We start from the raw sequence: 12,522 nt of genomic DNA on the forward strand, positions 1-12,522 counted from the left end.
GAGGCTTCATTAAGCTTCTCATTTCAACACTGTTTTTATTTCAGAATTAATCGGGTAGTGGGTACAGAAACTCCTAAAAGTCCATTTGCATTTCTGTTTCTTTGTTATCAGCATCACAGATTATCCATTATCCACTTCCCACTGTTGCTTTTACTGATGAGAATGTAAGAAAGCAAAGAATGAGAGAAGGGCATTCAGCCCATCAAGCCTTCTCCCTCCACAACAACAAAATTATATTTGTATAGCGTCTTACACGTCGGGAGGACGTCCCAAGCCACACACAGCGTAGCCTAGCCAGGACTCTAGCTCAACCTCTCTATCTCCTGGTGGGGGAGGGGGGTTACATTGCATATATTCCCGTGGCACTATTTCGAAAAGGATATTTGTTCCCGTCTCCTAGCCAACAATCCCCCAAATAAAATTGGTCATTCACTTCATGGCTATTGGCAGGACATGGCTGTGTGCAAATTGGCTGTTGCATTGGTGCCCACAAAACACTGTGCTTTACAGTGCATCCTGTCCTCTCCACATGGAAGGCGCTGTGTAAAATGTAAGCATTATTATTATCGCTTCCTGTGATCTGAAGTGAAATGAAGTGCTCAGTGTACGTGAGATGTCCATTTACTTTTCCACCGCTGTTGCTTGTTTACTGTTCAGCACTTCTATGTCTATGTACATGTCTGGTCGAGTGCCAGTCAGAGGGTGTCTTCTTGCAGAGCCTGCTGACCTGGCTGTTTTGATTTTTGCCAGAGCACCATGCTGCAGGCCATTGAACGCTACATGAAGCAGGCAATTGTTGACAAAGTGCCTAGCGTCTCCAGCTCTGCGCTACTGTCCTCACTGGTGAGTAACCTAGCCACTGTGAAATGTAATATCATTTTTAGAGTGTAATCTCTCCAAGGTCCCTGTATGCACTTGTTCAGATGGATGTTGTTTCATCCTTAAAATACATAGGCGATCCATTTTGTATCCTGTGAAGCACTTCAAGACGTCTCAACGATGTGATCAGGCGCAAAAATCAAATGCAAAGATTCTTATTATTATGTTAAAGATCCTGTGACACTATTCAAAAAGATAAAGGAATTTCTCCCCAATGCCGTGGCCAACGATTCTGCAGATAAAATTGGTCACTCACTTCCTGGATGTTTGTGGGACATTGCTGTGCACAAATTGGCTACAAAAAATCCAGTCACTGCACTTTACAGTAAATCCTGTGAATCACTTTACGACATCCTCCCCACGTGAAAGTCAACCTGTCAAATGCAAGGATTATTTTCATTGAGATAAAAATTTACATACCTTTAGTTATTCCCAAATGTAGTGTGCCGTTGGCTGTGTGTTGTCCTGACTGAACAGCAATCCCAGCACTAGTCTAACACATAATTATTTCTCTTCACTGTGGATTTGTGACAGCTTTTTGAATACCATTACAGGAAAGAGCAGAGCACTGTTGCAGAACAAAACGCTGCATTTATAAAATAAAAACAGAAATCGTTGGGAACACTCAGCAGGTCATACAGCATCTATGGAGAGAGGAAAGTGAGTTAACATTTCAGGTTGATGACCTTTCGTCATCGACCTGAAACGTTAACTCAATTTCCTCTCTCCATAGATGCTGCCTGACTTGTTGAGTGTTCCCAGCGACTTCTGTTTTTATTTCAGATTTCCAGCAATAAATTTTTGTTTATAGCTGCATTTATAGTGTACGTTTAGTGCGATTTGTGGTTTAAATCGGGGTCGCAGGAAACGACAATAATGTGCTCTTTCTGTTGTGTCGTTGTAGCACTTGCTAAAGAGCAGCTTCGATGTGGTGAAGCGCTGGGTGAACGAGGCTCAGGAGGCTGCCTCCAGTGACAACATTATGGTCCAAGTAAGTGAAGTGGTGGGAACAACGGGGAGAATAAAAATGCTCAATAATATCAGTGAGTCGTGTATCGAAGGGGAGAATGTGTGTGCGTGTGTGTGTGTTGTAACTGGCTCATCAGGGGCTCAAATCCTGTGGGAAACCTTGAAAGTGACACTGGAGCATGTCGTCAATGCCTGCGACTATTCATTGCCTCAAAACAGAGCTGTGCAGTTGCTCGGGAACAGAAAGATTCATGCCTGATTCTATTCTGTTTTATTTTGGCAAAGGTTTATTTCTCAAGGGATTTTGAACAGTGAGCTCAAAGTCAGGTCAACTATACAAGTTAATTTGTTGTTGCAGTTTATAATGTGTAATAACAAATACACGATTTTAGTATTATGTAGGAATATTTCTGTGTTGTGGGTTTATTTCTGCAATCAGTGTTTTTTCTGCAGAAGGTGTAACATGCTGTTTGTTGGTCTGTCTTGGTTTGCTCGCTTGCTGCGGGAATATTGAGAGCAAAAAGCACACAAACTTTCGTGGGTGCCACCCTCTCTATCTCCTGGGAATTATATAAAGTCAGTCAGTGGCTCAGTTCATAGAAACTTGTCTCTGAAAGTTGCACTTCAGAAGGTTGTGCGTTCATGCCCCATGTCAGGAATTTTAGCTGAAAGCAGCGCTTCAGGTTTGCTGCTTAGTCGGAGGTGGCATCCTTCAGATGAAATGTTAAACCAAGGTCTGGTCTGCCTGTTCAAGTGGACGGTAAAGATCCCATGGCACTATTCAAATGGAGAAGGGAGTATCTCCTGTTGTCCCGGCCAACAGTCTCCCAGATCAAATTAGTCATTCACTTACTGACTGTTTGTGAGTATCGTACAGTACTTGCTAAAGAGTAGCTTCAGTGTGATATCTAATGTCTGTTCTGAAATTACGCTTTGCAACTGTAATCCTGTGTCCTCTTGTTCTGGTGCATCCTCAAGTATTGTTTAGGGTTTACTTTTTCAATCCCATTTAAAATGTTGTGCACGTCTATAAGGTCTAAGCCATATTCATTTAAAGCTGAAAAGCTTTGCAACCAGTACCGGTTATAACCAGAGCCGAGCAAATTGAGCTTCTGACGTCAGTTATGCATTGAGTGCAGTAATTATGTTACTCAAAAAAATCATCGAAATTGTGCCATTCAGTTTTTGCATCAGAAGATAAAAGGTCTTTCTAAGAAGTTTGAGACCTTAGAAAGTTCCAGTGTTTTTACCCGCTGGTGAGGAAAAAACAAACTACAGCCACTCCTCATCAATTTGTGCAGTTATTATATAATATTAAATTGTGAGTTGTTTTACTAATGAGGGTGTATTAAATTTGCTTAATTGGGCATTCGATTTATACTCATTCACATTAGAAAATGCTTCATTGGGTTTCTCTATCTGATTTGTTATATAAAAGGTTTTTTACTTGCATGTTAGTTGCTACCAAGACATTGTCCTCGCGCTCACGCTGTCTTTCTTTAGTCGGTCTAAATATACCTTTTCAACTGTAGCTACGGGCACCTTCCTTTTCTCCTTCTCGCTTTGTCGGTGTCTGATCCGGTTATTGCGAAGGGCTCAGACATTATTCTATGTGAAGGGCGCTATATAAAAGCAAGATGTCGTCGTACTAGAAAATGCATGGGTTTACCTTTTATATTTCACTCTGATTCCCATCTTGTTTGTCCACCATTTGATCCACGACTGTTTGTGGGACACTACTGTGCGCAATTGGCTGCCGCGTTTTGCCCACAAATATACAGCCAATTCACTTTACAGTATATTCTGTGAAGCACTTTGAGATGTCTAAAAGACCTAAACAACGCTATATTCAAATGCAAGGCTTATTATTATATAAATATGAGAGCTAGCCTTGTGCAGTTCTTATATCTGGAATGCCTTTCAAGCTCTGAATTTTCTCTCTCGCTCTGTTTAGTATCACGCTCTGGGCTTACTCTACCACGTCCGGAAAAACGACCGGCTCGCTGTCAGCAAGATGGTGAGCAAGTTTGCGCGCCAAGGGCTGAAGTCACCATTTGCCTACTGTTTGATGATCCGAGTTGCCAGTAAACTGCTGGAGGAGGATGAGGGAAGGTGAGAGCTCTTTAGGGCAGGAGGAAGGTTTGTCCACACAAAGTTGTTTTCTATGGGAGTACTTCAAGTGTTAAAAATGAGTACACGATACATGGCAACCCTGGTATGGTGCCCCATCGATTATAGGGCTGCCAAGCTTATGCCAAGCTGCTGTGGAGCAACCCATCTAAACCGTGAAGGGTGGTACACCCAGCTTCCGGGTGCTGAAAAAAAATGTCTGACTTCCGGGTTGTCAGGTCATTGCTGACGTCACTTCACAAAGGAAATGCCATCATCTTCCTGCACATGTGCGGAACGTTTAGGAAGTGACATAGGAGATGACCCGTTGACCCGGCCATTCACCGCCTCGCTTACAATATGGCCACCGAGACATTAGACCCAGCGATCGTGGTGTAACGGGGTTTCCGTGTTGCATGTTAAAATGGAACTAGGTCATTTCTTGAGGAAAAATGAATGGGATTAGTGTAGATGGCTGCGGTGGAGCAGTTAGCACCAAATCTGAGAAAATTCTTCCCAATCTCAACCCTTTGATTTGCTGTGAGGTGAGCAGTGACTCTCGATTTGCAAACTGTAGCGTTTTCCATTCTGCTCATCGGGTGCACACACTTGACGTCAGCAAAGGCCCAGGTGCTTTTTTTTTAAATGTCAGATTATTACAGCCTACGCAACAGTCTGTTCAATATATAACAAGAATATAGTCTGCGCTGCGTAAATGTGTGTAAAGTTGTCCCTTCCCTCACTCCTGACGTGCTTAACTATTAATAATACTGAGGGCTCGGAGGTCTGGGTTTGCTTATGAGCTTGGACAGCAAGTGGTAACCTTATCCAGACAGTTCTGCGATGCATGGCTGTGGTGGTAATGACTTCCTTTATTGTTCTCTCAGCCGTGACAGCCCTCTGTTTGACTTCATCGAGAGCTGCCTGAGGAACAAGCACGAGATGGTTGTGTATGAGGCAGCCTCCGCCATCGTCAACCTGCCGAGCTGTTCCGCCAAAGAGCTGGCACCTGCCGTTTCGGGTAAGTGTGCGTGGGGTGGCGTTGGCGCTCAATGCCTTTAATTAATTAATGCCTTAATTGCAGTGACGTGATTACCACCCTGTTTAGTGACGAGCGTGTCAAAAATGAGCAGTGGTATTTTGTGACGAAGAGGGAGTTGGGGCGATGTGCTCCAGTGCTCTGTGGCCACATCACACATTAAAACCGGAGCAAATCAGCAGTGCAGTGTAGCCAGCCACGCTGGTCCACTCGCTAGCCTGAATTCTAATGTCCCCTGGCAGTGTTATGGCCCAAAAAATAATACTGCTTGGCTTTGATATAGTGCCTAATCTCATTGTCAAGATGTCTCGAAGTGCTTCATGGGATATACTGTAAAGTGGATTGATTATAGGCTTAACGTGGCAGCCAGTTTGCACACAGCAATGTCCCGCAAACAGCCATGGAGTGAGTGACCAACCCTGTCTGGGTATTGTTGGCCAAGGAAACCAAGAGAAACTCCCTTCTGTTTTCGAATAGGGTCATGGGATCCTAAACGTCCACCTGAACAGGCAGACGGGAGCTCGGGTCGTCTCATTTAGAGCAGGGTGTCTCCTAATCGCAAATAAGCGCTTGCTTAAAGCTCTGTGAACTGCCATTTGCAGTCAGTGCTGCCCCATCAGCCCTTTAACAACAGTAAAAGACAATGCATTAAAAGTTTATCCTGAGTGAAGGGAGGCCACATCTATTCGCAATGCCAACCTTAAACTGCATAACGTACTCTGGACAAATCGGAGCCTCAAAGAGGCATCAGGAGCCAGGTTGCAGGAATGCCAGGTCTTTGTGAGCACAGTCACTAACCTTTACCGTAAATCCAGTACAGCAGTTTTAAGATGTGATGAGGCTCTATATCGCATGCAAGGATGCATGTTTTTTACGCCCAGCCCCTAACACTGGAGTTTCCATAGTGATTTATATGATAAACGTACCAACTCTTGACAGAAGCACAGAGCCAAGAAACCCCAAAGCTCTGCATCTGGACCTCCTCACCATCCCAGCTTGGGCTAGAATTGTGTGTTTATGTTAGCGATCGCTTGTTGCTGAAGTACATAGAAACTGAAGGCGTTTTCTGTTCCTTTTCGTTTGTGTTATAAGTCGGTGCTTTAGATTTATTTTCTCTCTCTCTCTCTCTCTCTGCAGTTCTGCAGTTGTTTTGCAGTTCTCCTAAGCCAGCCCTGAGATATGCAGCAGTCAGGACACTCAATAAGGTAAGAGGGGGATTCAATTAAAAAGTGACAGATCCAAAAACCACCAGGGTTTGTAATCAAATGTCTCTGCCATTTCCCTCCCTTTATGTCTTGTTAGGAATTGTTTAATGTCAAGGAGCAGGGTGTCTCTGAATCGCAAACAAGAGCTTACTTAAAGCTCCACTAACTGCCACTAGTTGTCAGTCAGGCATTAATTAACAGGTGACTTGTGCTCCAGTTCAAAGCTACTGCACAAAACAAGTGAAATAAGAGGAATCCACAGCTTGGAAACAACATTATTCATGGCAGGAAGCTTGCAAGATTTTTACTGTGCCTGATTCCGGATCCCTTGTTGTATCTGTATTAGACCTCCAGGGCACTGCTGAGCTAGCAGTTTATCTGACAGTTGTGGGCACCGTTTTGAACCCCCATCGGCAGGACTTGAAAGGGCAGACCAGTCACTGGGGCCAGGGAATCATCCCACTCATCTCCTGTTAACCCTGCGAGCCAAAGCCCTAACAGATAGCGTGGTCCTAGCTGGACAAGCAGCGGGAAAGCTTGCCAGACAGCAATATCAATGAAAAGCTATGTGGTTTTAGCTGGTTTGACTACAAGAGTACCCCAACGGACACTTTCGGGTCCCCAAGCCTTGGCTCTTGCCAACCTACGCCTAATACTTTCCGGAATTAGGTAAGCAGGATGCCTCCCTCCAGGGAGAGAGTGCGCATTCCATTCCAACAATCTATCTCTGGAATTTCCATGTGTGGGTTTGGATGCATGGAAATCTGAGTTTGGTTTGGATACTCTTAAGCACAGTGATTGGTCTCCGCTTGTGTCAGACACCCGGATGATCCAAAAAAAAACCCTACATTTCTGAGAATCCTATCCTGTCACTTTGGTTCTCCGCATTGTAATTACTTTTATTCAACTGTAGCTCCATGCTGCAGGGATCAATGAGTGGATTGGATCAATGTAACATTTCCTTCATTAAAACCTTGCGTTAGAAAATCCCTGTGCTCTCTCCGCATGTGTTCGCTGGTAATGTCATTAACAGGACCTCACCCCACGCCGGGATGCTAATTCAGGGAAACAGATTCTTTGTCTACTTTGTAAATCATTGATGTGGTTTATCTGACAGTCGTGGGCACCGTTTTGAACCCCCATCTCTCCCCATTTCGCTCACAAAATATACAGTCGATTCACTTTACATTATATTCTGTGAAGCGCTTTAAGACGTCTCGAAGACGCTATATCAAATGCAAGGATTATTATTATTCCCCAACCACCTCAGAGAGGTTTCTGTTAAAACCTGTCCAGAGCAGAGACGAAAGGCAACACTGCAGATGGGAAGCCTGGATTCTGGTTCCTCCATAACCCCTTCCCCCTTCACTCTTTATCTCTCCCCCCCACCGCTTCCAACCCCCTCAACCATCTCAGAGAATCCATGGGGTCGTTGGGTAGAATCTGTATCTAGTTTGTAAATGGTCGATATGACTTTAAAAGCCATACATCTGATTGCAGGTGGCAATGAAGCATCCTTCAGCCGTGACCGCCTGCAACCTGGACCTGGAGAACTTGGTGACGGACTCAAACCGCAGCATTGCCACCCTGGCCATCACTACCCTGCTGAAAACCGGCAGTGAAAGCAGCATCGACCGACTCATGAAACAGATCTCCTCCTTCATGTCGGAAATCTCCGACGAGTTCAAGGTACGCTGTCGCTCCAGCACAGTGCTGGGGGGTGGGAGGAGAGGGAGAGGGGGCACCGCACTGTCAGGGACACTGCTTCCAATGACTCAAAAAAGTAATAATAAATTGGTCACTTCAATCCACGACTGTTGTGGGACGCTGCTGAGCGCAATCGGCTGCTGGTTTTGCCCACAAAATATAGTCAATTCACTTTACAGTATATCCTGTGAAGCACTTTGAGACGTCTCAACGACGTGATAAGGCACTATATTAAATGCAAGGATTATTATTATTAAAACAGAGCAATGCCTGCCTCTCTGCCTGTTCAGGTTAACATTAAACATTTTGAAAAGAGAAGGGAGTTTCTCCACTGTCCTGGCCAACAATCCTCCCAGATAAAATTGGTTGTTCGCTTCATTGCTGCTTGTAAGATATTGCTATGTACAAATTGGCTGCCGTAAGCACTTTGAGACATCCTCCCAATGTGAAAGGTGCTATGTCAAATGCAAAGATTACATTATTTAATAATAATGAAGTATCTGAATCAGTGCTGTGCAGGTGTGCAAGTTCTCCCTTGGCTTTTGGCGCTGGGCTTCAGATCTGTGCTGTGCTTTTTTTTTTAATTGAATTTTTTGCGTCTTGTTCATTGCCAGTGTTTCTCCTCCTCCTTTCTAGAAGAGAGCTCTTGCAGTCTGATATCCTGCCAACACTGGCACGTATTTGTATTTATGGCTTAATGGTAATCACTCGCTTTCTGATTTCAGTCCTGAACCTTAAACAAATGATACAGCCTTGATGTACGCAGCTGTGGTGTTGAATGGTTTTAATAGTACTTAAAATGTAACTAAAAATATATAACGAGGAGTTGCAATTGAACAACAGCTTTTAATTGCTTGTGGAGAAAGTGGCTCCTTCAGCTGATTGACGATGAAATCTAACAATATCCTTCCTCATCTAGGTTGTGGTTGTGCAGGCGATCAGCTCCCTGTGTCAGAAATACCCCAGGAAGCATGCAGTGATGATGAACTTCCTGTTCACCATGCTCCGGGAAGAGGTAGCCACCAACAAGGTTTTTTTTAATTTTTTTAAGCTCTTTTGGATTGAATTGTACTTGGAAGCCTGTTATTTGCAACAGGCTTCTATTGCACCAGTCCAGCCCGCACACTCATCACCCTTCTCCTTTTCCTGTGGGAAAATATCTAACCTGTCTCAAAGAGCTTTGTTTGAAGTTGGGGGATTCGGAGCGTGAATCTGTATCTCTAATTCTCCACAGCACAATGAATTAGAGCACCCACATACACCCATACTATGATTAAGGTGTCAGGAGGTCCTGGCTGCCTTTTCAAATGGACATTAAAGATCCTGTGGCACTATTCGAAAAGAAAAGGGAATATCACCAGAGTCCTGGCTAACAATTCCCCTGATACAATCAGCAATTCACTTCATGACAGTTCATGGGACAATGCTGTGTGCAAATTGTCTGTGTGCGTGCCTACAAAATGCACAGTCACAACACTTTACTGTAAATCCTGTGCAGGGCTTTGGGCTGCCGTTTAAATGTGTGTTGAGCTGTTGTATGAATTACAAGGATTAGTAATATATTAGACTTGTATTCTATTGCTTTACGTCTCACATCGCACACGCATGCCTGCACACACACACACAAGCCAAGCACCTTCATGAAACGCAGTAGCAAATCATTTTTCTTTTGTTTCGTTTCTTTTGTGTGTTTTTTCTCGATGTGTTTTTTGCCTGGCGTGCCTGTGAGACCGAAAAGCTCACTGGCATTTCCAGCTGAGCGTGTGCAGACCCAGGTTCTGACTTCTTTCCATGTCTCCAGGGTGGATTTGAGTACAAGAGAGCCATCGTCGACTGCATTATCAGCATCATTGAGGAGAACCCAGAGAGCAAGGACACGGGGTTGGCTCACCTGTGTGAGTTCATCGAGGACTGCGAGTTCACTGTTCTGGCCACACGGATCCTTCACTTGCTCGGAAGGGAAGGTCCCAGGACTCCCAACCCTTCAAAGTATATTCGCTTCATCTACAACAGGGTTATCCTAGAGAACGAGGAGGTGCGGGCAGGTGAGTCGTGCATACGTGTAGTGACTGTGCATTTGTGGGCGAACTCAGCAGCCAATTTGTGCACAACAAACAGCCGTGGAGTGAACGACCAATTTTATCTGTGGGGATGTTGGCCAGGACACTGGGAGAAACTGCATTCTCTTTTCGAATTGTGTCATGGGATCTTTAAACTTTATATTGCACATTCATTTTTCTGTCCAGTCTCACTTTCTGATTCATCCCTACTTTGCCTCCTTCAAAGCACATCTCAAGACCCTCTTCTTCGATTGTGCATTAGTCCATCTGCCTACCCCTACCCTCTCTGATCCCAACCCCCTGCTTGGGTCTAAATCCCTGACTGTCCAGCCCCTTGGTAAGGCCTCCCGACAACAGCAGCAGCAGCAACAAAATGACATTTATAGAACGCCTTTCACGCTGAAACAGTCAGGTGTCGGAGCCCGAGAATGGGGGCGGGTGGTGTAGGGATGAGGGAAGGCAGAGTGATGGGAGGGCGACCAAAGGCACGATCGAAGGGAAGGGTCTTGAGACCGGCCTTGAAGGAGGCGAGGGAGGAGAAGGGACCGTGGGATGGAGTTCCAGGGTGTGTTTCAAAGTTTCAGAGTTCTGACGTGAAAGGCCCTTTACAAATGTAATTTGTTGTTGAAGTTATCAGTTTCTTATCTGTGGGTTGGATCTCCCTAATCTCGACCAGATTAATTTTGGGGGAAAAATGTTATTGAACTGTTTCAGTTCAAACTAAAATGCAGTTTTGCAATTTTCAGTAGGATGTAAAAAAAATTCCTCTGTGACTTCAGATCAGGTTTGTGTAATTTTTATCACGTATCAGTAGCGTTTAAATCTTGGTGTTCCTGCTTTTAATATAATAATATTTAATATATATGTAAGCATATCAGCAATGCTCCTTTTGGTTTAAAATACAGAGTTTAATGCTTAGTTTCACAGATCGGTTCAGTGCAGTGAACAGGTGAACCCGGTTCGTTTACACTTGAGAAGCTGCCTTTGCTTCTGTCTTATAAACCAAAATAGGAAATGAAAGCAACTCATCCTCTTCAGATATAGAACAGGAAATTAAATCGTCTCTCTGCCACTGCTGCCGTTTGTGCTTTCACGTTGTTAGTTTTACTGGTGATTATTGAATGCTCAGCTTCAACACCTTTTACTTTGGTTACTCTCGCAGCTGCTGTGAGCGCCCTAGCGAAGTTTGGTGCCCAGAATGACGACATGTTCCCCAGCATAAGCGTATTGCTGAGGAGGTAAGTTTCACTGCTGGACAACGATTGTCGTCCTCTCTACACTCTCTTCCTCCCCCCCCTCCCTCCCCCGATATATTGCTGGAGGTTACACTTAGTTATTGTTTGATTTTAGATTTACTGCTAATCCTTGCTACTTGTATAAGAGCCTTTCACGTCGGGAGGACGTCTCTCACAGTATTTCACAAGATTTAATGTACACCGAATTGGCAGGGACTTGACCCAGGTTAGTCGGTGTTTGCTGAGTGGAGGGAGATTAACCCAGATCAACCCTGAACATGGTTTGCGTGTGGCACAGTTTTCCTCTGATTGTGGTGGCACAGAACAGCTTGATTCTTATGAGGAAATTCAGCACAACTTTCAAGTCTGTATTTTGTATAGATGTATGATGGACGATGATAATGAGGTTCGGGATCGAGCCACGTTCTACCTGAGTGTGCTGGAACACAAGCAGAAACCTTTGAACTCTGCCTACATCCTGAACGGTAAGATCTGTATTTTAATCCTCATAATAATAATAATTGAATTTTACGATTCACCTTTCTTGTCAGCAGGACATCTCGAAGGCTTCCTTTACTACAAAGTCCAGTGATTGTGCATTTGGTCGTCGAATGTGGCAGTCAATCTGCACACATCATAGCCCCACAAAGAGCTATAAACAAGCTGAATGATTAATTTTATCTGCGATTGTTGGTCAGGACACAGAAAAAATTCCTCTTTTTCCAATAGTGCCGCGGGATTTTTAACGTCCAACTGAACAGGCAGACGGGACTTCATCTCTCACAACACAGCACACCATTGGCAGTGCATTGGAGTGTCAGCCTAGACTATACGAGTTCAAAGTTCCAACTTTGGGTTTGAACTCCCCTATTAAAACATTTTACTTATTAAACTCTGATCCATTATAAGTGCAACACTTAGATGACATTTTCTTCTACGATGTGCTATTATACATTAGCAATTTGTCTCTTTGTCCAGGTCTACAAGTGTCAATTCCTGGCCTTGAGAGGGCATTGCATCAGTACACATTGGACCCATCCGAAAAGCCATTTGACCTGAAATCTGTGCCCCTTTCAACTACTCCCATCTGCGACCAGAAGGCTGGTAGGTGTAGATTGCACACAGCGTTATTCGTAGCATGAACAGGCATACCATCATCTGCAGAAAGGTTATGAATATTAAGGTCACTCTTGTCACAGAAAATCTGTTCTTACGTTAGCAGATGGCAATTTGTCATTAAATGGAATTACATCATTATTTTCTTAAAGGGACAGTGTAACAGTTAGTGTGTGCACAAGCTAGACAGGTTCAGTGGGAAA

At 44.2% G+C, this 12,522-nt stretch overlaps 1 protein-coding gene across 4 annotated transcripts in view; it reads left to right on the forward strand.

Moving 5' to 3' along the window:
- Positions 1-12,522, forward strand: part of LOC103176657 (COPI coat complex subunit gamma 1) — a 28,887-nt gene that overhangs the window by 10,444 nt on the left and 5,921 nt on the right. For 3 of the 4 annotated variants that reach the window (XM_042339649.1, XM_042339648.1, XM_042339646.1), the window contains exons 7-17: positions 751-843; positions 1,784-1,870; positions 3,803-3,960; positions 4,845-4,978; positions 6,134-6,201; positions 7,702-7,890; positions 8,828-8,938; positions 9,710-9,953; positions 11,131-11,206; positions 11,585-11,688; positions 12,182-12,307. In XM_042339649.1, the coding sequence (XP_042195583.1) occupies positions 751-843; positions 1,784-1,870; positions 3,803-3,960; positions 4,845-4,978; positions 6,134-6,201; positions 7,702-7,890; positions 8,828-8,938; positions 9,710-9,953; positions 11,131-11,206; positions 11,585-11,688; positions 12,182-12,307 (1,390 nt within the window). The remainder of the gene's footprint in view (positions 1-750; positions 844-1,783; positions 1,871-3,802; positions 3,961-4,844; positions 4,979-6,133; positions 6,202-7,701; positions 7,891-8,827; positions 8,939-9,709; positions 9,954-11,130; positions 11,207-11,584; positions 11,689-12,181; positions 12,308-12,522) is intronic. The other variant, XM_007890329.2, reaches the window with a different exon arrangement.

The sequence above is a fragment of the Callorhinchus milii genome, unplaced genomic scaffold (genome assembly GCF_018977255.1).
Source record: "Callorhinchus milii isolate IMCB2004 unplaced genomic scaffold, IMCB_Cmil_1.0 Scaffold12, whole genome shotgun sequence".
Classification (NCBI taxonomy): Eukaryota; Metazoa; Chordata; class Chondrichthyes; order Chimaeriformes; family Callorhinchidae; genus Callorhinchus; species Callorhinchus milii.